The sequence below is a fragment of the Bidens hawaiensis genome, unplaced genomic scaffold, assembly GCF_021521415.1.
Source record: "Bidens hawaiensis isolate Kalapana, Puna unplaced genomic scaffold, B.hawaiensis_p1.1 tig00022311_1, whole genome shotgun sequence".
Lineage (NCBI taxonomy): Eukaryota > Viridiplantae > Streptophyta > Magnoliopsida > Asterales > Asteraceae > Bidens > Bidens hawaiensis.
In genome coordinates, this window is record NW_027493467.1 from 368,362 (window position 1) to 395,664 (window position 27,303).

The window sequence follows — 27,303 nt, forward strand, 5'->3', positions numbered from 1 at the left end:
ATTTTATGTTTTTGTAAAAATCGCACTAACGATTCGGTTTGGATTTTGCATGTAATAAAAACCGAAAAACCGAACCAAATTCATAAATTTTTGTTTTTTTTGATATTTTATATTAAGTAATTTATAAGAATTTAATAAATATGTAACTCAAATTATTTTGATCAAACATATAATAGTCTATTATCTTATAATTAACAAAAATATTTATACGTAAATTCATTATTCTTTGCCAATTTTTTTCAGCCTAAATTTTCAAGCTCAAACTACGAAAACTGAAAAAGCTGAAACGAAAAACCGACACCGAGAAAACCAAAACCGAACGATTTCCAAAACTCAAAAAACCAAAGCTTTGGTTTTCAGTTTGATTTTAGCCAAAAACACACAAAAACGCACCACACTCACTCCTATCCGAACCTACGGTTTAAATCGGTTTCAAACCGGTTTTTACAAAATCATTTTCAAACCGATTCGGTTTAGTCACAATTAAGTTTTCCTACCTCTAGCGTGCTGAACACAAAACTGGCGGGAAACACAAGTCAGCAAGCTTCACTGTAAACATTTCTAGGGTTTCCGAACGGCCACTGCATTTCATCATCATCATCAATTAATCATCTAATTTCTCTGTAATTCGAACACACAGAAGCAGTTAGTTAGTTATAGATGCCGACGTATAAGATCAGAGGAATCGATGTTGAGTTTCCATTCGAGGCCTACGATTGCCAGCTTGTTTACATGGACAAAGTCATCCATTCGCTTCAGGATGTACGGCCTTTCTATCTCTTATTATTAATTTATTATTATTATTATTATTCATCTGGTTTATAATCTTATTATTATTATTCATCTGGTTTATAATCTAATTGTTACAAAACCTAATTGCGAGTTAGTTAGGAGCTGTGATTTGACAATTTCAATACAGTTTGAAATAACTAAACCTAGAAGTAACTAGATGTGTGATTGCTGCTAGCGGTGCAAACGAGTCTCACTAGCTGCTCGAGGTCGGATTTAATGATATAAAGCTCGAAATGAGCTTAGTGTTTTCGAGCTTGAGCTATAAGTAAATAAAGCTCGTTTAGTTGTTCTTATTCGTCTGATTTACAATTGAACTAGTTTCTGTATTTGCATCGATTTAGTTGTGTGATTGGTTGTATACACTGTTAGGAAGCAAATTTACAAAACCTAATTGTTACAAAACCTAATTGCGAGTTAGTTAGGAGGTGTGATTTGACAAATTCAATACAGCTTGAAATAACCAAACCTAAAAGTAACTAGATGTGTGATTGCTGCCAGTGGTACAAACGAGTCTCACTAGCTGCTCGAGTTCGGATTTAATGATAAAAAGCTTGAAATGTGCTTAGCCTTTTCGAGCTTGAGTCGAGCTCGAGTTTTAAGCAAATAAAGCTCGTTTAATTGTTATTATTCGTCTGATTTACAATTGAATTAGTTTCTGTATTTGCATTGATTTAGTTGTGTGATTGGTTGTGTTTACTGTTAGGAAGCGAAATTACAAAACCTTATTGCGAGTTAGTTACGAGGTGTGATTTGACAAAGTTATAGAGCTTGAAATAACTAAATCTAGAAGTAACTAGATGTGTGATTGCTGCTAGTGGTGTAAACGAGCCTCACTAGCTGCTCGAGGTCGGTTCGATAAAAAACTTGAAATGCGCTTAGCCTTTTCAAGCTCGAGTCTTAAACAAAGCTCATTTAGTTATCGAGCCTGATCTCGAGTCTTTTATGAGAAGCTTGTTTTGGTTTGTTGAGCCTTAATGAGCCTTGTGTGTTTTTATGTTTTACCTCTTTTGGATTTCTATGTATTAGTTTCACACTGCACAGCCGAGCTTAGGCCCATTTAAGGATTTTCTCAAAATATATTAATTAATTATAAGCATATATATAAACTAGTTAGCAGATCATAAATGAGCCGAGCTTGAGCTAGAAACAATGACTCACGATTCGCGCTGGAGCTTTAGAAAAAGAGCTGTGAACGAGCCATGCTTGAGCTTTCATAAATCAAAACGAGCCGAGCTGAAGCTCTGGAAAAAGAGCTCTAAACGAGCTAAGCTGGAGCTTTCAAACGTCAAAACGGGTCGAGCTCAAGCTTAGTTGAGTTTGGACTCGGCTCGGCTCGCTTACATTCTTAATTGCTGCCTAGGTGCTCTCACACACACAGAGTTATAAGTAGGATGGAGAATTTGCATGGTGATTCTAAGCAATGAGATTGTCATAAATTTTTGGTGCTTGTTTGTTCTGTTATCAATTGTAATGTTTATGACACATGGCAGAAATCTAATGCATTGCTGGAGAGTCCTACCGGGACTGGAAAAACATTGTGTCTTCTGTGTGCCACTTTGGCGTGGAGGAAAAGTTTGGGTCCGTTTTCAACTGGTAGAGGTGCGGGTGCCAGACGCTCAGAAGGTTCATTATCACAATCAGAGTCACCAAAGCTTCCTATAATAGTATATACTTCACGCACTCACAGCCAGATTCGGCAAGTGGTTCAAGAACTGAAAAGAACTGTCTACAGGTCAGGGTTGATCTTTTTGTTATGATAATAGTTGAATTCAACATTAGTTGGTTTGGTGCTTTTAAGCTGCTGTTATACACTTATACTTCTGTAAAGTAATTTTAGTATGTAGGTGGCCTTAATATTTTTAAACTACACAGTGTTGTTTGGTTTTCTGTCACAAACTTTGGAAGCTTCTGCATCTACCATTTTTTCATCATTTGTATTCAATTAATATTCTCATTCATAACAATTGGTGATTATGCTATGACTTTATTATGAACATAAAAATTACTTATGCAGACCCAAAATGGTTGTATTAGGATCTCGGGAGCAGTTATGTATTCACCCTGATGTAAGTTTACTTCATGGGAAAACACAGACAAATGCATGCCATTTTTTATGCCAAAAACGCACAAAACGGTATTGTACTCATTTCCCACGCGTCGCAGGTAATTTATGGATGCAACCTTTGTTTAAAACTTGTTTTTCATCATTTCATTGATGCAATACTGATCTATATCTGTTCTTTTTCTTCTTGCAGAATTTGTGAAAAATAATCCTGGTCTCGGGGATGAACCTATTGACATAGAGGACTTGGTTAATATTGGAAAGAATAATGGACCGTAGGTTTTTTCATCTTTTACTTATAACAAATGGTAGTGGTTTTGCTTCAAGATATTACTAACATACATTTCACAAAAAATGCAGATGCCCTTATTACATGTCACGAGAGCTTCATAAAGTTGTTGATATCTTATTTGCACCTTACAACTATCTTATCGATCCTGGCAACAGAAAATCTTTGACTATAGAGTGGTCAAACAGTATACTAATATTTGATGAAGCTCACAATTTGGTAAGTATTGTTATCTCATATCTAAGATACATTTACACATGTTTATGTAATGCATGTGATAAAAAAGCTTATCATATTTTCTTTGAAATTATAGGAGAGCATATGTGCAGACGCTGCCTCTTTTGATCTACCTTCTTCGCTCTTAACATCATGCATTTCCGAAGCACAAAACTGTGTGGACATTGCTGTTTCCAGGAGAGATATATCAAATGACAAATCATATAATCCTGATAATTTTGCCATTCTTAGAGGTATTTTATCTTCCTTCTATGACACAACTAAATAAAGAAATTAAGCTTGTGAAAATGCATGTGTTTAGTGCTATGGATGTGCCAAAACATCCTTGGAAACCCTTAAATTTCTTTGTTTTTTTTGGTCTTTAGTTGCAAGTAATGGATGATTGTTGTGTACTAAATCAAATCCACGAGCTTTCTTTTCAGCACTTCTTTTGAAACTTGAGAAGCGGATTGCTGAAGTTCCTATTGTTTCCAAAGAAATGGGTTTTACCAAACCTGGCCATTACATATATGAGTTGCTTGAAGAACTAAATATAACACACAAAACAGCAAACATGCTTATTGATACAGTTGATGAGGCCATGACACTACTTGAGGAAGGTACACAGTGCACACCCACTATTATGTCAACAGTTGTACTATTTAAATTTATAATCTTTCATATTTTGTGTTATCTAGCATTTGAGCATCTGTAACATATCTTTATTGTGCTACTATTTTAACCTATTCGCTGTTTGTTTACAGATGCAAAGACCTCTGATTCTCAAAAAACAAAGGGAACTGTGTGTAGGCTGGAGAGTATAGGGGACATCCTTAAAATAATCTTTAAAGAAGAAGGGAATGCCCATGCTAAAAATTATCGTGTAAGTTTGAACCTTGAGTAAAGTACTTACTTTGTGACATGTTTATACTGTATGGTAATTATTTTTCTCCTTTTAACATTGGGAACGAGCTCTGTCGATGCATTACATTGCCTTTATTGTTAACTTCAGGTTCATGTCCAAGAAGTTGAAGTAAATTCACCTGATACCTTTAAAGGTAAAGATATTTGCATTTATTTATTTGGTTTCTTTATATCATAGTTTCAGTCATAGAATATATACAATGTATGGCTGGTTACCACACCATTTTTATAGAAATTTAGGTTTTAAAGAAATATTTTTTTAACCTGTGTTTCTTTTGGTGATACAGCCAAGAAATCTAGAATCTTTAGCTGGTGGTGTTTTAACCCTGGAGTTGCTATGGAAGAATTTGCCAAAAAAGATGTTGGATCTATAATACTGACATCTGGCACTTTATCTCCTATGGACTCATTTGCTGAGGAACTGAAGCTGTAAGTCAATATCCATATGTTTGCTTACCTCATACATATTCTGTTTCCAAACAACTCACTTTGTTTATTCTCTCAATCTAGCAAATTTCCCATACGCTTGGAGAATCCTCATGTTATATCAGATAATCAGTTGTGGGCTGGCATTGTACCCGTTGGTCCATCTGGTCATCCGTTCAACTCTTCTTATAAGACCCGGGATTCTGCTGAATACAAGCTAGGTTTGGGCAATTCCATTGGTAAGTATTGGGAAAGGGTAAATGTTTATTCGGGTCAAAACGGGATGGGTTCACCTGAAATACCTTTGTTTATCTTTCAGTCTAAGTAGTTAGCTTGTCAACTATGATTACAAAAGTTATAATATTTGAGAATACTGTAGTTTTTTTTGAATAAAATGCTTTAAGAGGTTTAATACATTTAAAAACACACTCATTTGACCTGTTTATTATCATACCCATACGGTTACTTTGAGAGTTAGAGATAAAACATAAATTGAATCAACCTGTTTATAAGTAAATGGATTGAAATTGCTGCCTATACTTGTAGTATGGTTTACTTCTTTTGTTTGTATTTTGTTGAAAGGATACATGCTTACATTAGTGAATATCAACTTTCGAAAAGTTATTATCCACACACTGAATAGGTTGTTCTTAGTTTCTGATGATTTTTTAAAACCTGTTTTCCAGTCAATTTTGCTCGAATCGTACCAGACGGGCTGCTGGTCTTTTTCCCATCTTACTACCTTTTGAACCTATGCATTGATTACTGGAAAAATACGGTATGCTATCTACTAAAACTGATGTTATTTATTTACCTGTTTGACAAATACATTCTGAAACTTGTCCCATGTTTCTCAGAGTGGAACTTCAGCAAATTCTACTACAATATGGGAAAGAATCTGTAAACATAAGCGACCTGTTGTGGAACCTAGACAGTCTTCACTTTTCCCCCAGGCTATTGATGTTAGTAACTGCTTTAATTTTTGTTTTTTTATCAAAATTGTTTTTTATTTGTTGTAAGAGAATTTTACTTTTGAGCAGGATTACATGACCAAGTTAAGAGATACTTCAGCTAATGGTGCAGTATTTTTTGCTGTATGCCGTGGAAAGGTACGGTTTTACCCTGACATACATATGCATATGTGTGTATGTATATGTATGCACACACATATGATATTATATATTGCTGATGACCATTTAACTTTAGTTTATTTTAATATTGATTAGGTAAGTGAAGGGCTAGATTTTGCTGACAAGGCTGGTAGAGCTGTAATTGTAACTGGCATTCCATTTGCTTTGTGGAATGATCCTAAGGTAGTCTTCCGTTGGCTTTTTATGTTATCTGATCTTGTACATTAATATATGTTGCCATTTAGCAGAAATGTATTCTCACTTGTTTCCAGTGCATAGTTTTATGTTCTTGAATTTGATCGTCTGTATTCTGTTTGCTTCATTGCAGATTCGGTTAAAACGTGAGTTCTTGGATCAGCAAGCACATTCGCAACGGACAGGATCTAAGGTATTTTTGATATAAAGGAGCAGTCCCACATCGAGTTTATTGTTGAATTATTAGAATTGTTTATTTTCTGATTGTAAGATGAGTTCTTTTTAGGTTTTGACTGGAGATGAGTGGTATAGCCAACAAGCATCACGGGCTGTAAACCAAGCTGTTGGACGGGTCATTCGTCATCGTCATGATCATGGTGCAATCATTTTTTGTGATGAAAGGTATCTTTTTAAAAAAAAAAACAAACTATACAGTACTTTTTCCAGTAACGGTGAAATTTGGAAACATAAATTAGGTTTGTTGAAACAAGTTTGACTGCATCCAACCCAACTGAACAACTTAAAACACTTTGCTATTGCACATACAAGTAGAGTCATTTTTTGATAATTATATTTTCTCAATTTTACATTGTAATAATCTTTATCATATATGGGTGCATCTCACACGAAAGATCCAACATTGCTCAAAGATTATATACAATTGTACAAAGAATATCATATAAACTTTTGTCTTGCCTTAGTTATTGTACTTCTTTTGTACATATAAGTGATTAAAGATTGATTTTGTTTTGTTTGGGTCAATCACAATAGGGTATTTAATGATGACCCAATCGAGAAAACTGTTACAGAAACTTGTATACTTTACCCAGATTGTAAAAAATATGCTTAATGACCAAAATGGGACAAAAAGGCATCTTTTAATGACGCAAACCTACAGCAAAAAAAGAAAACCGAGTAAAATTGAACAAAAGTGAAAGCATATTGGTATGCGAAAAAACCCTACATATCACTAGTGAGCTCTTGCATTTTTTGCTTATAGTTATAGTTTTCTTTTGTTTAGAACTTTAGATAGTGGGATGTCAAAGGCTTGATATAAAAAGGTCAATGTAGTCAACCATACTGTTTTCTCCGAATATGCCAGTAAGATAAAGATTGAATATTTAACTGGTACTTTTTAATATGTGATGAACAGGTTTACAAAACCAAATCATCAGTCCCAGATATCACTCTGGATACAGCCTCGCATCAAGGTGAACCATCCTAAACATTGTATTATAAAGATTTGGCAAACTTGATCTATTTACTTATGAATGGGTTGAATAGGGTTATGTTTATTTTTTAATAGACCAGGTAAAAAAAAAGCTTAGAAGGAAAAGGGCTGAACTAATCGAAAGCGACCTAATGCAAAGGAAACCTTTCTAAATCCATTCATTAAGTAACATATTAATATTAAAATAATATAGTTTTTGTACACAAAAAAAGTTCAATTTTTTGAACAAAGCATGTTTCAAATCAACCAAGTGTGACTCGCCCATTGTGCCATCTTTGATTTATTACTCTTTTAGTGTCAAAGCTTCTCACATGTCGCCTATGCAGTGCTACTCAAATTTTGGGGATGTGGTTTTCACATTGACACGATTTTTTCGAGATGCTGCAATCAACGGTCCAACAAAGCCGAAGTTAACACAGATTGAGGAGTCAGGTTAATAATCCTTTTATTTACTTTTTCTTATATTGACATGCAGGAATGAAACTAGTTATCTGTCAAGCTTTATAAGAACATTTCCTTTATCTGCAAATAGATAACATAAATTGTTACTTTCTTCTTGTTACTTGTTATATGCAATGATATTATAAAGTCAACGACACTCTCACATCCTGAGCCTGATGGTTTCTGCATGTTGACTTTTCAGGAGTAAAAAGTAGCCTGGGCAAATTTAACCCTGCCATTTTTCTTAAACCCTTGGTATGGACTTGATTATTCTGATTGCATATATTTCTCATGGGTCGGTTGGGTAACAGATCATTTTTAGCTATAAGTGTGCTTAAGTTGAGTTTACCCCCCAAAAATGTTTTCATGACTTTATTAAATATTTGTAAAAAGCAACACGTTGCATACGGTATTTTTACAATAATAATCTAAATCTTTGAAAAAGCGACTTTCAGGCTTCGTTCTTTCGCTAAAAAACTAACCCATGCCTTTTTTGCTAAAATAATCATTTGACCCGTTTGAGATTTAATATGATCCAAATCGACCCGTTCAAAGGATCAATTCTAGTTGCGTACTTTATATGTTCATACATTTATCATTGTAATACTTGCTGGATATTTCAGGTTGATAAAGCATTCTCTACCGAATCATCGTTTCCGGCTGAAGTCAAACGAGGCAACATTTCCAGACAGCTTCATGAAATACCTCCTGCTAATCGCTCACATCTTTCTTTTAATAGCCAAAAACAGACTTCAAGCTTAGAATATACAGATTGTAAGATTTCACAAGATAGACAAATCAGAAAAAATGACGTGGTTGATTTGACCGAAGACGTGTTACCAGGTGAAGACACGAGCAGTCAACTAACCGCACCCCCATTTTGTAAAGAAACGTAAATTAGAAAACGCTTCATTACAACGGTGTGACAAATCTTGTGGCGGGCCCATGTCACATGGAAGAAGTTCTTGTTCGCAAGAATGTTCATCATCGCTAGTCAAAAGTGAACCAAAAACTAGTCAATCTGTATCTTCAGTATCCCGAAGTAGTTCAACTTCTGGCAATGACGAGAAAAAAGGATCTAATTTTCTTATTCAGGTTAGCTATTTTATGAAGTTATCAAGGCTAATTTTGGATATTAACAAGTCTAAGCTTTTACTGTTTTAAAGATATGCATAAATTATTTAATATATGTTTAACAGGTGAGAGAGAAGCTTAGTGACGGAGAATATAAAGAATTCGTGGGATTTATGAAGGCATTCAAGTCTAAGGCCATGGAGATAGGACATGTTCTTCAAAGTATAATTAAGATATTTTCTGGCCCGGATAGACTTTCTCTTCGCCTAAGGTACACATGGCTGAAATATTAAATATTTACTAAAATGAAAAGAGGTTGAAAGTCGATTTTTAATCATACAACCTACAAGATCTTTTCATTTAAAAATTTGATTGTATTAATGATATTTTTGTAAACATAATAATGCTGTAAAATTATATTTTACAAAGGTTAAATTGGACCGAGTTATTAATAGGGGAAAAATGTTTTTGTAGTCGTATGGTCAACACGACCCGCTCATAGCAAAAACTGACTTGTATAAACCTGAGCGTGTTTTGACTTATTACCTGACCTGCCCGTCATGCCACATCTAATTTTTGTACAATTAATTAGTTTAAAAAATCTTTTTCATGCATTAAACTGTACATTATTTAATATTCCTCTTACCATTTACAGGTTTAAGGATTATGTTCCTGAAAAGTACCGTTCGAAGTATGAGCAATACCTAGAGAAAATCAGTGATCCAACTGTAAATCTTTGACAAATGGTACTATTTATTATCTCGTCTACTATATTACAAACAAAAAAGAACAAATTTTATTTTTTTTCTTACTTGTTGCTTGAATCTTGCAGCTTCCATTTTACAAAGCAGCATTGGCGAAGGCAAGCATTTTCTGGATCTAAAACATCGTTGCTAACGGCAAAGATGACTGCCTGATATTTTGAAGAACACATCAGATCCACCGGTTAGTTGCAATATTAATGATTTATATATGTTGCAATCATCAAAATGATCATTAATGTGACCAATATCCAATTTGGAAGCATAATTTATATGATATTCTTTTATAAATTGCACCTTGGGTAATGAGGAGTTATATATGAGGAATCAACTTTTTTTTCTTGGTGCAATTGCCTTCGTTTTTTGAGAACCGAGGAAAAAAAACTATTTATCGCGTTTTGATGTAGTAATGAGTTGTTTTAAGGGCGTTTTAGATTGATTATGCAAACTAATTGCCTGGTTATTTGTGATTTAAGTGAGTTTTATAGAATAAGCAGTTTAAAGTTGCTTATTCGTTTCCATTTATTTTGAAAATGAAAAACCCAGTTCTGGACTTGACTCAGTACAACTCGACCCGCGGGTACGAACCGGGTTTCGGTTTCTCATAAAATTCGTACTCGGACCCGCTGGAATCAGTTCCACTTTTAGCCGGTCAAAACCCGGACCTGACAAATGTGAAACTGGTTTGGGATTCGAAACCGTATCCGATCCAATGTGAAACCGGTTCCATTAGGATCCGACCGCCGGTTTGAGAATTAATATATGAAACATGTTAAAACGAACCGGTTTTTGGGTAAAATGGTTATGACCGTTTTTAAAATTCTGTCCGAATCGGGTTTAAATCCGAACGTTTTGGCCCAAATCCGGTTTTGTAGGTCTCTATCATGGGCCATACATTAATGTTAATACATGGTGGCCCATATAAAGCATTGAACTCCATTGGTTTGTGTAATGTTATGATGGTTAGTTATCCACATAGATAACATTGGGCGGTGCCGGATTAGTGGTGTTCTCAACTTGATGCTGGTCCTGCAACATGACCCCTCAAATAGAGTTGCTAACAAATAGGAAGGGACCATGATTTAGATTCTAAAATCATATAAAAATTTGTTTTGAACTAAATCCATTTTAATACGTTACCTAAACGTGTGAGTTTCTGACATGACACGAAAGATCGACCTGTATCTAACACGACATTCGTGGGTTTAGGTTTGGTATAAACGGGCTTTGGCTAGTTTTAGGACGAATCACGAACCCGTTTAGCTAAATAAGTTGGGTTCAAGGGTTGACCCGTTTAAGCCATTTATTTTTTTAGATTTTGTTTAATTTTTTTATTAGTATTGCTATTTAAAAAGCAGTGATTGTATCGAAACAGAAGGCAAACAGACAACAAGTTGCGCATAAGATTTTGTAATTAAATTGTAATTATTTTTATATAAATATTGTATTTTTTGTTGTAAGATGTAAATCTAAAGTGTTAGTTTGTGAAAAATAAAAAATTCTCGGGTCAAACTGGTCATGTTTGGGTCAACCCGTGAAATTTCGTTTTGTGTTTGTGTTCACGTGTCTGTCACGACTTTCGGATTTGTGTTGGTTGGACCCACCAATCCACAAACACGAACCGTTTAACGCCACTTGTTCATTGTTGGTTAGACCTGTCAATCTACAAATATGACCCGATTAACACCACTAGTATTACCCAAAATAACCATGAGAAAACCTCTCTGCTAAGAAACTCATGACGTTAGCAACAAGTCTTTTTCAATCAATTATTATTTTTAAATTCCAAATAAAAACAAACCACAAAGACGTGGTTTGAATCTTTGGTTGGCGCATCATCATAAACAACTCTCTTTATAAGCCAAGTGTGGTTCAATCATATAACACCCAAATATTAAATCAATCCTCTTACTATTTCCTTCACATAATATTCTCAACCCATCACCACATATGTGCTATCCGGCCACCATACGGTCCATACCCGGTTTTAATGCCAATGAACTCGAGACCCGAGTCAGGCGGTTGGCCACGGCTGTCAACCAGGAAGTGGTTATAGCCGTGGCACAACAAGTGGTTGCGGGTGGTGGTGAAGTAACAAGAGGGAATAAACAGTGTATGTGTTCCCCGACTCATCACCCGGGTTCATTCAGGTGTAGGCGTCACCATTCGGAGTATGTGTGGGGGAGTCGTGTGTTGACCCCCCGGGCCCGACCCTGACCCACTTGGTAAGTTTACTTCGGATGGGCCGGGGGTCGGTAGGGAGATAAATAGTTGAAGTGTGATATGGTAAAGAACTGTTTCATCCTTTTTTCATGTAATGGTTCTGTTCAATATATCTTTTTATGGTTATATATTTCATTGGTATATGTAAAACAAGTTCATCTTATGGATGATGCTTATGAAAAAGTTGGAAAAAGAAGCAATTTTTAGTAATTGGAGGTTTTTGTGTTTGATCATACTTAACAATAAAATTTAACCATTGGGTCCAATTGAGTTTTTATTTTATTTATTTCACAACTATCTATCATAAAAACATATAGTATCTATCATAAAAACATATAGCAACCCATTTTTGCCATAACCCACTAGACTTTGTGTAATGGTAAAACTAAAAAGTGAAAGTGTAACTATTATGTAGGTATGGGACTCTCATAGTCTCACTAACGGTTAATATGCAATGTATATTAAAAATGTGAGCTAGTGAATTTGATTGGTTGGGTTAAATTGCGGTCCCACACCCAACGACTAGAAAAAGCCCTCACGCCTGCAACCCCATCAGCATCGCACATAGGCCTCTTGGTGCCCTCTTACCACTTTGTTGTGATGGTGTTTTAACTCCATGTGTTGAGGTGGATTGAGGAATGACTCGTGAGCCCACTACACACAGTCTTATATAACATGACACGACTGTTTTGACATACATAGAATCAAGATCCTTAGAAGGGGTTCTAAGTGTCACAACCAATTCATTATCATTGTGTTTGAGTTCGGATACGAACATTATGAGCAATCGTTATAACACAATTAGCATGCATTAACGAATACAAAATTAGGTCAAGCATAGCTTGAACTTTGGGAATAGATTCAATTTCCAACTTGAGTCATGGACTAAAAGAATATCATCACTTTAAATTGATGCTTTTAGTAACGTGAATTGAGATTATTCAAGCATCAAACAATAGTTATGCATAATATACCTCAATCAACAGCTTGAGATGACCATCCATCAGTGAATATAATATTTTCATGATTTGACAATATATATACTTCACATAATAATTGAGCAACTTTCTTTAAAAGTAAATCTTAAAAAAGAGAATATATTGACTAGAGCCATAGTGGGTGTTAAACATATTATTGCAAATAATATATCAAATGGGAATGGTCTTTTTATAAAATAAAATTAAGTTATATAACTAATGATAATTTTTTTTGATCATATTATGTATATTATATAACACAAACCGAGCTACATCTGAATAATGGGTAAGCGAGCAACAAGCTGCGCCGCTATCCCCTTTTGAATCGTAAAGCTTATTCTACTAAATATAAATCATTAGTTTCTCGGGCTTTGCGAGACACTGTGAACCAAGACAACCTACTAATGATAAATCTATTGGGTTAAGTATGTTTTCAGTTACTTGTCTGCTAATAATAAAAAAACAACCTCCTTATCATAACACAAGACAAATGTTTATGCATTGATAAATATATTATAGCTTACCCTTTAATACTTGCTAAAAACACCACTCATGATATGTATATGAATACATTACGTTTTTAGAAAGCCCGAAGATGCTTTAACGCTTCCTACTATAGCTCACGATCGAATACTTGATAGAAACACTAGCTTTCGGTTCAAATCTTTTCCGAAAACCAACCTATTTATCTTACATAAAACACGACTCATAATATAACTATTCCATAACTCATCATACAAACTTTCATAAATCTTTTCACATTAAGAATATATGTCTCATTCATTTGTCTCTTACAAGTTACATAAAAACATTTATAAGCCATTTATCTTTATAAACATTTACTCGACAGGTATATGTAAGCCATTGGTTAGTCAGGTGCACTATTATGCCTCACATCTTGTCAACACATCTATCCTTGCCAACGTGTGACCTTTGTTTCAATAACAACCAATCCCGAAAACTTTCATCATCGGTGATACAAGATGCCAAATGTTTCAGTATCACCCGATCTTGATTATGAATATGTGTGTTAGTCACTTGGCACACCCCACAATGACCAATCATCAAGTTACCCCAATTTACATTTTGCACCCTTCAACTACTAAAAGTTAAAACCCGTTTTACTTTCCTAGTTTGTCAAGTTTAGTCCTTCAAATTCAAATACTACACAAACACCAATTCTACTAATATATCATCAACAAAACACTGATCAAAACAAAGATAAAACCTACATTATCAATATACAAACTTCTACTAAGAACTCGCTCTAAAAGCCGCTAACCGCGCTACAAAATCATCATAATCCGGAAGCTTAGGATGCACATGACCACATGAATCCGCTTGAAAAGTAACCGCCCTTGAAAGCCCTTTCCCCTCATCACCACCACCCCGTTCACACGGAAGTGAACCGCTTCGTTTTGGAGCAGCCATGGGTACATGTGAACCTTTTTTGCTGTAGTGTGACAAAAGCTTGTCCATTTTATTTTCGTCACCATTTGAAACATCAACGCTTGTTTTTATAACATCGTTGTCTCCTTTAGACGATCCTGCTGCTCGCTCTAATGGTCTTCTAACCCGCATTGATCTTGGCACCGCTTTGATAATATCTTCAGTTTTAATATTATTCGGTTTAGTGTAAGGCGGACCCATTGACCTTAACAGCCCATCATATGTTTCCGTTGACTTTTCTGTTGACTTTTCCGTTGATTTTCCCGTTGACTTTCCTGTTGACTTTTTGTAGGTGTCTTCAGAAGCACTATCATCAGCACTAGTTATACTCTCACTGCTAATGCTCGCGTTACTTGACCAACAAGGCGATAAACGACCATGATCAAGTTGTTCATCATTTCTAGTTTCGATCTCAGCCATTGATTTGCGCAGTTTATGTTCCAAAGCTTTTGAATCCCAACTTATACCGCATTCCGTTGCAATCTCGTGCAGCATTTGAATCTTTATACGCGTTGTGGGCGGGTCGGCTTTCAAGTTCTTGACAAACTATAATAAAAATTGTATCTTTTTAGTTTTATATAATTAATAACAACATGAAAAAAATATATCAATTTTTATTACCTGTTGGCTGACATACGGTTCAAGATTATTTCCGTATCGTTCGCTAAATAAACGTCTTAACTCGCGTAACTCTGGTAAATCTGCAAATCTTGCAGCTGCATACATTATAGTTGCCACAGGTTCTTTACATTCCTCAGGGCATTCCCTATAATAATAATAATAATAATAATAATAATGATAATAATAATAATAATAATAATAATAATAATAATAATAATAATTATGATAATAATAATCATAATAATCATAATAATTATAATCATAATAATCATAATCATAATAATCATAATCATAATAATCATAAATCATAATAATAATCATAATCATAATAATCATAATAATCATAATAATCATAATAATAATCATAATAATCATAATAATAATAATAGATTTAAATTCAAAGTTAAAAAAAAAATAAAAAAATCTACCAAGTTTGGTATTTACCGTTGTTTATTCATGGCCGAGAGCTGAGTTAAAACGAGCAGGCACAATTGTTCAACGAATTCATAGCACCATGACAGATTCTGATCAATGTATAACTGTCCAACCTGTTTGAATAACAAGATGGCAAATATTATCAGTCTTGAAATTATCATGTTATAAGAATCTTTAAAACATTTAATCTCATTTAGTTAAATGAAAGTTAGTGATTAATTAACCTGCCTAATCAAGCTGCAACTTTCATTAATTATAAATGTATATTTTTATTTTTATAATCACTACACATTATACAGATGAAAGTATTTATTGTCAGTTATGGTACACCTATATTCTCAACTGTTCTTACTTATTATGAAATTAATCAACTTCGAACTTTCAACAATAATTTGTTAGATATAGATAAACAAACATGACACAATATTCCTCCAAATGAATGCTTGTTAATTAGCTATACAAATCTATTCATATGGAATCAAGTTTAGTAAAACTAACATTTAATAGTCGGTTAGTGTTCTATCTGTGACAAATCTAGTGCAGTAGTGTGTGTATGAAACCGAAAAAAACAAACCTAAACAAAATCCAATGGTTTGGTTGAATGTTTTTGTAAAACCGACTTACGGTTCGGTCTTGGTTTAATGTAATAAAAGCCAAAAAAAAACCGACTGGAAACCAATTTACAGATTTTCATTTTTATTTGAAGTAACCATTAAGAGTTTAATAAACATGTAACTCAAATAGTTTAGCCAAAGTATATAATAATCATCAAATAGTTAAGCCGAAACTCCGAAAGTATATAATAATTAGTTAGTTATTTATAAACAAAATGATTTATGCCCAAATTCATTATTTTTGGGGTTTTTTTAGACTCAAAATTATTAAGCTCTTAACATAACCGAAAAAACCGAACAGTTTACAAAAGTTGGATAGCAAAGTGTCGGTTTTTGGGTTCGGTTTTTGCCCAAAGCTGTCCCAAACCAAAACCAAACAGTTTTCGAAAATTCAAAGACCAAAGTTTCGGTTTGTGGTTCGGTTTTAGCCCAAAACTGACCGACACCGAAAAACCCAAAACCAAACGTCCAGTTTTAGCTCAAAACTGATCCAAAATGAAAAACCAAAACCGAAAAATCCCAAAATCATCGTTTTCGAAAATCCAAAAACCCAAGTTTCCATTTTTCGTTCGTTTTAGTCCAAAACTGACCCAAACCAAACCGTGCACACATACTAACCAATCTCACTTATCAAACAAAATAATCAAAGAAAACAATTACCCGATCATACGCATTCGAATCAAGCCTGGTTTTAATAAGATCCGCAACATCATTCTTCAAGAACTTGTGCATTGCGTTCCTCTTTCTCCTTATTATCTCGATTCGCTTCATCATCAGCTTCATTTTCGACTTACTAATATCACAAAAAAATAATAATTAATTCACAATAATAATAATAATACCACTTCTAATTTCACTAAAAAATAAAAATAAATTTAATCATCATACAAAATTAAGAACAAATAAACCCAAAGAAAGAAAATTCACAATAATAATAACAACAACAACAATAATACTAATTTCACATTTAATCATCATTCAAAATTAAGAACCAGTAAACCCATAGTGAATAATAATAATAATAATAATAATAATAATAATTTCACAAAACATAATAAAATTTTTAATCATCATTCAAAATTTAAGAACAAATATACCCAGATAGCGAATAATAATAATAATAATAATAATAATAATAATAATCTGACCATCTGGAATAAAACTTGCTCTTCAATAATCCATCCAGCATGTTTACGCTTCTGTTAATCCAATTATTATTAATATCAACTAAACACACATATAGATTTTGGATATAGGTGTATGCATATATACGCAGAGTATCAAAATATTAAAGAAGATGAATGAAGTTGGAGGGTGAAATCAGGTGAGCTGTACAATTCAGTTTTAAACATGTGGGCCCAGGTCAACGAGTTATGCGAGATCAACGGTCAGGATGAGTTTGTGAGATGGTGGGCCGAATATACCAACGGAGTGGGTTTGACACGTCGGACTACAACTTTTTTTATTAAATGACGATAATACCCACCCCTTGAGGATATAGTTAACAGAAATGGCGCGAATTGAAACTAGAATAATATATAATGTTGTATTGATTGATATAGAGATATAAAGATAAATTAAAATTGAAGTGTTTTGAAATTGTTTGATATTAATTTTCTTAGTTAGTTATGATATGCGGTGGCGGAGGAAAATTTTGAGGGTCGGAAGTTTTCGTTATATGCATATACAAAAGAAATTCGGGTTGCGTCGGATTGTGTCGTGTTGGATCGGGCCGGGCCGGGTCCGGTCGTGCCAGGTAATAAAAATAAGTTTTATGCTAGACCTATTACCTAATTAGGGGGAGGGGTGGTTCATTGTGATGATATTTTCATTACTTTGACCACCCAATAGCATGGTGTCACTTCACCACAACCAAATCCATCACTAGTGATTGAAGTTAGTGGGGGTGGTGGTGTGATGGTTTCAAGCGTGATCAGCACTCACCAATGGTCACAACCCAACCCCCTTCCCCACCCACCAACGATAACTTGTCAAGCTTTCAAGCATGATCACCATCACACTTTATCCACCATCACGCGTGATGATGGTGTGTGTGTGAGGGGGGGGGGGGATTGGCGACGTTGTTCCACGCTTGGTGGAAGTCCCATCACACACCACTACCATAGTGTCTAACTTTAAAGTAAAAACTAAAAACTAAAAAACATAAATTATAATAATAGTCAACATCTACCAAATAATCATTTAAATAAGGAAATAATAAAACAAGTAATCAAATAATCAATAATTAATCTAATCAATTAATTTGGAAAATAATAAGCAAACAATTAAATATTAAAGTGGAATCAATATAAAAAGTTACAAATTAAACCTTAATTCAGGTTGATAAGACTTAGGTTAATTCGACAATGAGCGGGTGAATGGTGATGACATTGGGACGAGGGTGGCAGCGGATGCCAAATTGTAGGGATGTAAGTTTATGACACATAACTGTTTACATGATACATGTGTTTTAACAGGTTTCGTGTGTTAAACAGGTCGACCTGCTTAAGACATATCCAAATTCGTGTCTTAACAGGTTAAAGACATGTTAAGTTATTAACCTGTTAGTAACATGTGTAGATTTTTAATTAAAAATATTAATAAATATACACACCTAAAGACCTAAACCTAAAGTTATACTTACATGCAACATTGTATTGATGCCCGTCAGAACCCGATATTATACATTTAATGGATGTTAAGATTTGCTTCTATGGTTTTTTGTTATAAATATGTTATGGATTTGTGGTTTTTTGTTTCAAGTATGCTATGAATTTGTGGTTTTTTGTTTCAAATATGTTACGGGTTATGTATTAATAAGATTTTTATGGTTGTTTTGAAATCTTTTGTTTCTTTACAAATGTATTATTCATTATGTTTTTAAACATGTCTTAACAGGTTAACCTGTTACTAAACAGGTTCGTGTCCGTGTTTGGAAAAATTGACACGATTTGTTATCGGGTCGTATTTGGTACCATATGTCATCGTATCATGTCCGACATGTTATGACAGCCCTACCAGATTGTTAAAACGGCGAGAGTGAAAGGCGGTGGTGAACTTTGGGTTCAAGTTAGGGAGAGCGAGCGACAATTCATTTAAAACATATTTAGTTTTCTTTATTAGGTTAAACAATGTTAGTTCACTTACAATGTTTAAACAATTCTCCAAATCCTAGCTCCAGGTCGAGCAAACGAAAATTAATATTTTGATATTGGCTTAACTGTTTATTTTACTTAGGTAAATTGGAAATAAATAATCTCACATTTTGTGTATTGTTCAATAATAATCCCACCTTTAAGAATCATTACCATGGTTCAACCTTTCAACTATTTTTGTCTTGATGGACCTCCGTTAAAAAACACTTAACGTCATTAAGTTTTTTGTCTAAGTTTCAAACAAATGTTTTAGGGGTTTTGAAACCCTGATAAATAAATATAAATTGTATGTATCGACAACATATATATACCGATTTGTGTTTTGGCGGACACGAAACTGTTAAACTCAAACCCAAACCTGTTAAAACCCGTGTCATGTCGTGTTCACAGGTCCGTGTCATAAATTGACAGCCATAAGAGTATGAAAAAAGGAAAGAGAGTGTGATAATGACATAACAAGAGGAAAGCAAGTGTGATAGTGACATAAAACAACATTAAGTAATTTGGCTTATTTACCCTTTTTGTACCTTATTACTATTTAAATAATAAAAATAAACAAGAAATTGTTTTAGATAATTTAAATCAATGGTTTATATAGGATTCAATGGTTTTTCACAACTCAACTGATTTTTTCTTTTAACCCTTCCCTATAAGTAGCAGGTAAAGGTGATAATAATAATGGGAAACAAGCTTCCGACAACAAGCTAGGGAATGCAGGAAGAACAAATTCACTTACTCAGGGTATGTATGTATGTATGTACATATGCATTCATAAGTCTTTCGATTTATCTATCTATCTATCTATCTATGTTTGTTTGTTTGTTTGTTTGTTTGTTATGTATGTATGTATGTATGTATGTATGTATGTATGTTAAGAAATTAATTAACCTGCAGGGAAACCTGCTGCTGCACTCGGTCTGGGTATGCGTTGTAGATTCTTCTTCTTTACCAAACCACCGTCTTCTAACAACACCAGAAAATCACTTGCTCATGGTATGCATGTAGTTATGTACTCACTTGTTTGTTCTGAATTCAAGTATCATACCATACATGTAATAATAATAATAATAATAATGGGAAACAACCATCCAACAAGCGCAGCAACGCCACCACAAAAAGAAAATCACTTTTGAGTTATGGAGAAGATATTACTCGAAAATTGATGGGATATAATAATTTTTGTAATCATAATCATGCTCTATGTAATCAAATATCTAAACCCAAACCACCTCTACGAGACTTCATCGGACAATATATGGCACATGAATACATTGTTAATCATAATCATGATCTATGAAATGATCAACTACCTAAACCCGAACCAATTCTACGAGACTGCATCAGACGATATATGCCCCCTTCCAGTCAGATCATGCAGTTTCTTATGATCATATCCATGCTGGCCAAGACTCTGACGCCAGTTTTTATGATGATGAGGAGCAGGAGGAGGAGCAGGAGGAGGAGGATTTAACCGACCCAAAGTAATTACCATCCGATGTACATTAATTACACATTTATTTTTTTTTTAAATTTATATATTATTGTTTAAATCTTTTATGATTTTCAAATTGTTGGAACATGCACCATTCTAGCAGCAGCAGCAGCATCGGGGTGTTGTTTTAGCAGACGTAATGCATTTTACATAAGGACCTGTTCTTGCTTTTATGCACAGATCCAACATTGCTCTAGTGACATCAAGAATATCATTATTTACATTCCATAAAGTAGAGATCACTATAGGGGATCCAACAAGCAAATAACTCAATGGGGAGTAAAAGGGATGTATGGCCCTTTCAATCGTAAACATCCACTCTGACAACCCATTAGAATAGCAGTTGCACAACACTCAAGATCTTGAACCATATGATCAGGAATATATTGGAGATAAAGCAATGCATACCACTAATATGTCCAATGAAAATATAAAGGTGATCCTACCTCCGCTTCCATCATTAATGCTTTTCCCAAGAGCATGCGCTTCCGTTTCTGACTGCCAAGCCAAGCCGCTTATGCGTTTCTTAGGTATCACAACAACAGAGGATGAAAAAAGTTGTCCATTTGAATACAAAGCTTAAAACTACTTTAAAAGATAAACGATTGGAGTAATATATATATATATATATATATATATATATCATAAAAGCCTAATCTTTGATATTGTAAGCATAGGGTATGAAGTCTCACTCCACAAAGTCGAAAACACGTTCATTAGCTTATCCATCCGCTCTATAAATTCATCACCCTCGAAGTTTGTTGATGCTATAACGAATTCCTCCACAAATGCACTTAAGTCTGGTGCAATTTTGTTAACAGTGCGACCCAACAGACATTGCCGCACTATATTAGAAGTTCTTTCTTCTTCAGCACCTGGATTTCATACAGATTTTAAGCACGCGTTCAAATAAAAGTTGATACACTTTGTTAACACCAGAAATTTTTGCTATATGCATATACAAAATAAATTTCGGATTGTCGGATCATGTCGTGTTACGTAATAAAAAGAAGTTTTATTTTAGACCTATTACCTAAGTAGTGTCTAACTTTAAACTAAAAACACGCACGTTATAGAAATAGTCAAAATCTACCATATAATCATTTAAATAAGGAAATAATAAAACAAGTAACCAATAATTGATCTAATCAATTAATTTGGAAATAATAAGCAAACAATAAAAGGGTCTAGTTATTCTACAAAGGGGAACAAAAATGAGAAGAATGAGACACACAAAAAAATCTCTCAATTTTTTTTAAATATCAAATAAAAAAATCATAACTCAAAATTTAATAAAAAAACGAAAAAAGTAAAAACACAAAAATGTTTCCATCGTCTTTCTCGTTCTTATAAAAAAACACAATGGTAAGTGAAAAAAGTCGTTGTGTCTTTTTGTTTATCATTGTGTTTTGTGTTTATTTTCGTCGTAGATTGTGTATTTTTCCCTTCACATTGTGTATTTTTTTTCTTTATATTGTATTATATTACTTAACATTGTGTTATATTTTGTTCGACATTGTGTTATATTTTGCGATAAATTGTGTCCCTTTTATTTATAATTGTGTTTTTTTGTTCATTTTCGTCATTGTGTTTTTTCGTCAAATTTTTTTGTATTATTTATATTTTTTATTTGAACGGGAATGATGGCGGAAACATTTTAGTTTTTAATTTTTTTTCGTTTTTTATTTATATTTTGAGTTATGATTTTTTTTATTTTTTTTTTGAATTTATTTTCAAGGGGTTTTTGTGTGGTCACAAATCCTTCTCGCACTTCTCATTTTTATCTCCATTTGTATTTTAACTTTACTCAACAATCAAATATTAAAGTAGAATCAATATAAAAAGTTTCAAACAAACCTTAATTCGTGTTGATAAGACTTAGGTTAATTCGACAATGAGCGGGTGAATGGCGATGCCATTGCGACGAGGGTGGCAGTGGATGCCCAATTGTCAAAACGGCGAGGGTGAAAGGCGGTTGTGAACTTTGGGTCAAGTTAGGGAGAGCGAGCAACGGTTCAGTTAAACACATTTAGTTTTCTTTGTTAGGTTAAACAATATTAGTGCACTTACAGTGCTTAAACAATTTTCCAAATCCCAGCTCCAGGTCGAGCAACCGAAAATTAATATTTTGATATTGGCTTAACTGTTTTTGCTTATTTTATTTAGGTAAATTGGAAATAAATAATCTCACATTTTGTGTATTGTTTGATAATAATTCCACCTTCAAGAATCATTACCAACTATTCAACCTTTCAACTTGTCTCGATGAACCTCCGTTAAAAAAAACTTAACGTTATTAAGTTTTTTTTCCCCTAACTTTCAAACCAATGCTTCATGGGTTTAGAAACCCTAATAAATAAATATAAATTGATTTATTGTGTCAACAACATACATATAACATATACCGATTTAGTGTTTTGGCGTTTGTGATTGCAAGTTAGGGTTTTGCCTTATTATTCTTTCCCCCCAAAATAATAATAATGGATGAGCTTTATGGTGTTGGTGGTGAGTCTTCTTTATTAACATTCATCCTTCTTCTGTTGTCATGATTCCATGTGTGTGTATACATATATACACACACACACATATATATATATGATTGATTGTTTCTTACTTACAACTGCAGCAGGTAAAGGTAATAATAATAATGGGAAACAAGTTTCCTACAACAAGCTAGAAAAAACATGCAGAAGAACAAAAACACTTACTTGGGGTATGTATGTATGTATCTATGTTTGTTTGTATGTATGTATGTGTTTATGTTTTGAAGTTAATTAATTAACCTGCAGGGAAACCTGCTGCTGCACTCGGTCTGAGTATGCGTCGTAGACTCTTCTTTGCCAAACCACCGTCTTCCATAAAATCACTTGCTCATGGTATGCACTATGTAGTTAGTTATGTACTTGTTTCTTCTGAATTCAATAGAGTACCATACCAATATACCATACATGTAATAATAATAATTTGTTTGGGGATTAATTAATTGTTCCTTACAGCTAATAATAATAATAATAATAATGGGAAACCCCCATCCAACAATATGGCCCCCCTCCAGTCATATGATGTAGCTGCTTATATTAAGATCCCTGCTAGATTTTATTATGATGATGATGATGATGATGATAGCTTGACCAACAAACTCAAAGCCATGAAACAGAAAAAAAGATCACTTTTGATTGATGAAAGTAGGGCTCGATTCTTTGCGGGACACGATAACTTTTGTAATCATAATCATGCTCTATGCAATCGACTACCTGAACCAGAACCACCTCTAGTAGGCCTCACCGAACGATATATGATCCCCATCCAGTCAAATGTAGCAGCTTATGATCGGATCCATGCTAGCCAAGACTATGACGCCAGTTTTTATGATGATGATGATGCTTATAGCTTGACCAACAAACTCAAAGCCATGAAACAGAAAAAAAGATCACTTTTGACTGATGAAGATATGGCTCGAATATTTGCGGAACACAGAACGTTTTGTAATCATAATCATGCTCTATGTAATCGACTACCTGAACCAGAACCACCTCTAATAGACTTCATCAAAGATTATCATCCAAGGTACATTAATTACCCGTTTATTCTTTTTTTCTTTTTTAATCTATTTATTATTTTTTAAGTCTTCTATGATTTTCAAATTGTTGGAACAGGCACTATTCTATCAGCAGGCGCCACCGCGCTTGAGTTTTCGTTACTCGATCAAAAAAAACCATGCTTTTGTGTTTTGTTTTGTTCTGTTCTGTACTAGCTAGGACTAGAATGTTACTTACTTGTGTGTTGAAACTATCATGTAATAGATCTTTTATTATGTTTTAACTTAATAATCACTTATCTATTTATATTAATATTACAAGTTTCGTTTTACTTTCTGATTTTGGCTTCATTTTTTGACACCTTTATACACTTTACTTGTTTTCACGTTACGTTCATGTGTTCGCAAGATTTATTAATGATGTTGTGATACACTTTTGTTCAGTTAGTAGTTGTTATTTGGGAGCTAGGTTTATTATATGATATATTTTAAACATCAGTAAGTAAGTTGTTATTCTGGCTGAGTAACGAAAACAACAGTTTATTATGCCATTAAATTTGCATTCGATTGTTTGTTTTAGTTTTTCGAATGAAACACGATATTCAACCAAAAATACGGTCTTCAAACCGTGGTTCTTGATAACTTTATAGACGGTCAAGGGGCCGGGATGATTGTGGTCAAACAGTTAGGCGAAACTAAACAGCCCGACCGCATTTTGCTCATTATATATCAGATGTCTTGACTAAATGTTCAGAAACCGATAAACATGCGCATACCAAGATTTGTTACATCAGCAATGCAGGCACATGAGGAACAATCAAGGGCTTCACGAGGGTGTTCGTGGTCCGGTTTTGAGTATTTTAGATCAAACTGTTAGTAACGAGATTTTATAATAAAAAATCTAAACCGTTCGTTCAAATTCAAAACAAACCAAAGTGAATCGTTATAAACAGTTTGGTGATTGGGCTTTTATGGACTCTTTTGCAAAATATTTAAAATAAAAAAGAAACTATTCACAAAAAAATAAAGCAAATTTACTATTAAAAAATGCGTAAACCAGAAAGTATTGACATGATCCATAAACTTAACACTAAACGCATACAAAGATTTAAAACAAAAGAAGGTGTTGATATGATTCAAAGTAATATATTCTACTTAAACATTATTACATAAAATAATAGAAAGTGTTGCTTGGTTAATAAGCTATTTTTATTTTTACTAAAACACAAAACATTATGAATAGATAATATATAATATAAAATAATTGGAACAAAAATATACTTAAAATTTATGGTCCGGTCCGTTTTGGTATTATACGACCGATTTTAAACGTGACCCGTAGACCAAACCGTCTACTATGGTTTCAAACTTTTAAAACCGACATACCGAAAGTCTTAAGAAAAAACGACCTTGAAACGAAAACAGTGAACGTTTTAAGATTTTAAACCAAACCGCTGACACCCTTACGTAAAACCAACAAAGCCAAGAGGGTTAATTATAGTTATAAACAAATCAAGAAACAAACTAATAATATCAACAAATGTTAAAAAATGAATTTAAAATTAAAAAAACTTAAGAATATTGATGCCATTGACTCCCTAGCATTTATGGCTTGTGTTTAAAACACCAACCCATTCCAATGATGACTATACAACCCAAGCTCCTCCATTCATGTCACCCTTGGCGATTAGGAACGACGAATCTGATCAACGCAGGGTGGATTACATAAGTAACGTTAAAGCTCCATCTTACTCAGCTTTTAAAAATGTTTGGAAATCACTTAATGGCCTTACTACTGTGAACCTTCGAACCCATGCTCAAGCACCGGGTCTAGATGATGTAGTGCGTGGCAACGCCTCTATAACCGATTTCAACAACTATTATAGTGGTCATGAGCAAGCACCTTCACGATCCGCAATGGTTCATCATAATCATAATCATTCGAATAAAGATGAGTCCATTGATACTTCAACATATTATCCGCACATATATAGAGATGTGGTTGAGTTGGCAAGGAAATATATCGAGAACACAATGGCAAACAATCAAGCCCCAATCATGAAGGAGTTGGTTCGGATGCCACCAATGAAGTTGAAGTAATACTCAAATTTTGATTGTCAACAATCCTAGCAAGTTAAGTTGTGTTTTAAATCTAATCTTTAGTTTCCTTTCTAATCGTTTTAGTATTGTGTTTTGGTTTTCTATATATTGTACGTTTTGTTTGAAAAATAAAATCAAAAAACTTTTTTAACGTTCTTTTACTTCTCTCTCGTTCTTGGAGACTAACCCACTCACGAGTCAGTGATGCAACAACAGATGCAACTCACTAATCAACTGCTGACCCGTCTCCAATCTGGAGCCGATCAAGAACCCCCGGCACAGAAATCAACACCAGCCCACAACCACCAACTATTGATGGTTCGAACCCTCTCGATTGGACGTTCCAACCCGAGAATTACTTCACCTATTACAACACTCCTTAAGCCAAACGCATCAACCATGTGGTAAAATAGTTTAAAGGCTTAAAAAAAGTTAACAACCTGTTACATTTGTAATTTGTTTATATATATTCACTCCATTAGTACATAAAATGCTACAATTTAATGTGATATGTTAAATGCAAAGAAAATACAGTTCACGTATTCGTTGTGAAGCCACTACAAAGTGAGAAGCGTTCATGACATAGGTTTCACTTGAGAAAACGCCCCTAAACGGCACTTATGCCCTAATACTACGTACGTAACTACTATCAAATATTCAAATTCAATACATTTATGTACAATTAACTTTAAAGCACATGCAAATTGCTACCATAAATCATAAAAAAACACTTGACAGATTATATGATATACACCATTATTGTTGTTATGTAACTATATTTTACATACCTATTTAAGGTTAATGAACTTATGCTATTACTATTAGTCATATATGTTTATCTCATAATTGAAGAAAATGGGTGGGATGAGAACTTGATGCTTTAGTAGATATATACCTTTTAAAAAATTATTATTGGAATGGTATGCCAAATGTGTGGCTAAAGAAAGCATGTAAATGATCATTGAGTATCAATGTATTGAGTATGGATGCCATTCTAGGGGAAAAAAAGTAAAAATTGACTATTGACATTGACTTGGTGGACTACAAGCATCTCTTGCATTTGCTTAAAATACCAACCAATATTCATGTAATATTAACTATTCTATTTTCACTCACCAAAAATGTATTCCGGTTATGATCAAGATGAATCCACGGACA

General features: G+C 33.8%; 1 protein-coding gene and 1 pseudogene across 2 annotated transcripts; one reads left to right on the top strand and one right to left on the bottom strand.

Moving 5' to 3' along the window:
- The first annotated feature begins 442 nt into the window (after positions 1–442).
- LOC143565285 (regulator of telomere elongation helicase 1 homolog) lies at positions 443–9,535 on the top strand (annotated as a pseudogene). The gene is made up of 23 exons (XR_013141035.1): positions 443–762; positions 2,283–2,524; positions 2,807–2,955; positions 3,048–3,129; positions 3,215–3,362; positions 3,457–3,613; positions 3,803–3,979; positions 4,124–4,242; positions 4,372–4,417; positions 4,571–4,712; positions 4,794–4,948; positions 5,396–5,487; positions 5,567–5,671; positions 5,750–5,818; positions 5,936–6,022; positions 6,168–6,227; positions 6,321–6,436; positions 7,188–7,245; positions 7,592–7,697; positions 7,909–7,961; positions 8,330–8,801; positions 8,906–9,051; positions 9,436–9,535. The product of XR_013141035.1 is annotated as a regulator of telomere elongation helicase 1 homolog (transcript).
- A 4,271-nt stretch (positions 9,536–13,806) lies between these two features.
- Positions 13,807–17,072, bottom strand: LOC143565272 (uncharacterized). Its single transcript, XM_077052288.1, has 5 exons — positions 17,009–17,072; positions 16,521–16,653; positions 15,256–15,359; positions 14,812–14,956; positions 13,807–14,736 (listed from the first exon to the last, which is right to left on the bottom strand). The coding sequence occupies exons 1-5, from the start codon at positions 17,047–17,049 to the stop codon at positions 13,996–13,998; spliced, it is 1,164 nt and encodes a 387-aa protein (XP_076908403.1). The 5' UTR covers positions 17,050–17,072; the 3' UTR covers positions 13,807–13,995.
- Between the last annotated feature and the right edge of the window lie 10,231 nt (positions 17,073–27,303).